General features: G+C 55.1%; 1 protein-coding gene across 1 annotated transcript in view; it reads right to left on the reverse strand.

The window, feature by feature from the left end:
* Window positions 1–1,208, reverse strand: part of RNF213 (ring finger protein 213) — a 116,976-nt gene that overhangs the window by 54,885 nt on the left and 60,883 nt on the right. The window contains exons 24-25 of the mRNA XM_023511175.1: window positions 663–803; window positions 390–554 (exon numbers count right to left, since the gene is read on the reverse strand). Coding sequence (XP_023366943.1) covers window positions 390–554; window positions 663–803 — 306 coding nt within the window. The remainder of the gene's footprint in view (window positions 1–389; window positions 555–662; window positions 804–1,208) is intronic.

Raw genomic sequence — 1,208 nt, forward strand, 5'->3', positions numbered from 1 at the left:
AGTGTCTGCTGTTCTGATGGAGACTGTCCACCTAGACTATGAGTTTCTGCATTCTTGCTGATTAGTTTCTAAGAACTATCTAGTGGATGATCTCTTAGGTGTGGTGCCACCTGCCAGCTTGGGATAGCCCACTCTGTGGATCCTAAGGAGGAACCAACCCTAGGCCTGCCTGCTTCAGAATTGTCCCTCGGGCAACAAACTCGGATCACAGACCCTGTGCCAACTCATGAACTCCACTCTCCATGGGCCTAAAAGCAGAGCCATTCTTATCACTCAGATCCTAACTCATACATTTTCTGCATTCTTAGGGAGCCCAGCCATGAGAGTGCCCAGCCCAAACTATGAGATGGCCACAGCAGTTCAGCGCCTCTGCAAATACGTGTCCTCACCTCGGAAAACCTCTCCACTTCAGCGTTGCTATGATCCTTCTTGCCAGACATCAGCATCAGTTTGTTTAAAAGCTCCTTCAGCTCTTCTGAAGAGTAGTCCCGTGGCTCCTCACGGCCACCATGGTCCTCTCGGAGGATCAGGCGTAGAACTGTATCAGGGGAAACCTGTGAAAGGCCACACATTAGAGGTGGCCACTTTGTGGCAGAAACCCATGGACTTGCAGAGCCTGTTAAGTGTCACCCAGAGCTGTGCCTAGGACTGGGGTTGCTCACCTTCCGGCCTCCTTTGGGGGCCTCAATCACATACATGCCTTTGCTGTTGATTGCGGTGGCCAAGGACAGCGACGAGAGTTCTACAGACCCGTGACTTTCCTTCACTGTTTTCAGCCACTCCAAGTTCCTGGCAGAATCAAGCTGTCGGGACAGAAGGAGAGGTATGGGTTGGGGTCCCGCCAATCTCTTTCTTACTCTTTCTCCTGCGGCCTCCTCCCTCTCTGCTCCACAGAGCAGGCTCCTTTCACTCCTCCCCAGGGTGCAGGACGCAGCTGCCCACCGGCCCCCCTGGCCGGGTCACCTTGTCCAGTGTGCTCCTGATTGTCCTTCTCAGGACCCCTGCCACTCACGGCTGTTGTTTCTGTGCAAAGCTACAGCCACCTTTGTACCTGTGCCTGGCACCCTGACTGGCCTGCACAGGGCACGTGGCCTGCATTTCTGGACTTGTGGTTGAGGGTGAGCAGCCACAGGTCTGGCCAGGTGGTCCACTCTAGAAGCCCTGCCAGGAGGGACGGTGGCTGTCACAGGGCCGGGGAGTGCTGAGTG

This window comes from Otolemur garnettii, unplaced genomic scaffold (assembly GCF_000181295.1).
Source record: "Otolemur garnettii isolate 467f Iridium unplaced genomic scaffold, OtoGar3 scaffold00018, whole genome shotgun sequence".
Lineage (NCBI taxonomy): Eukaryota > Metazoa > Chordata > Mammalia > Primates > Galagidae > Otolemur > Otolemur garnettii.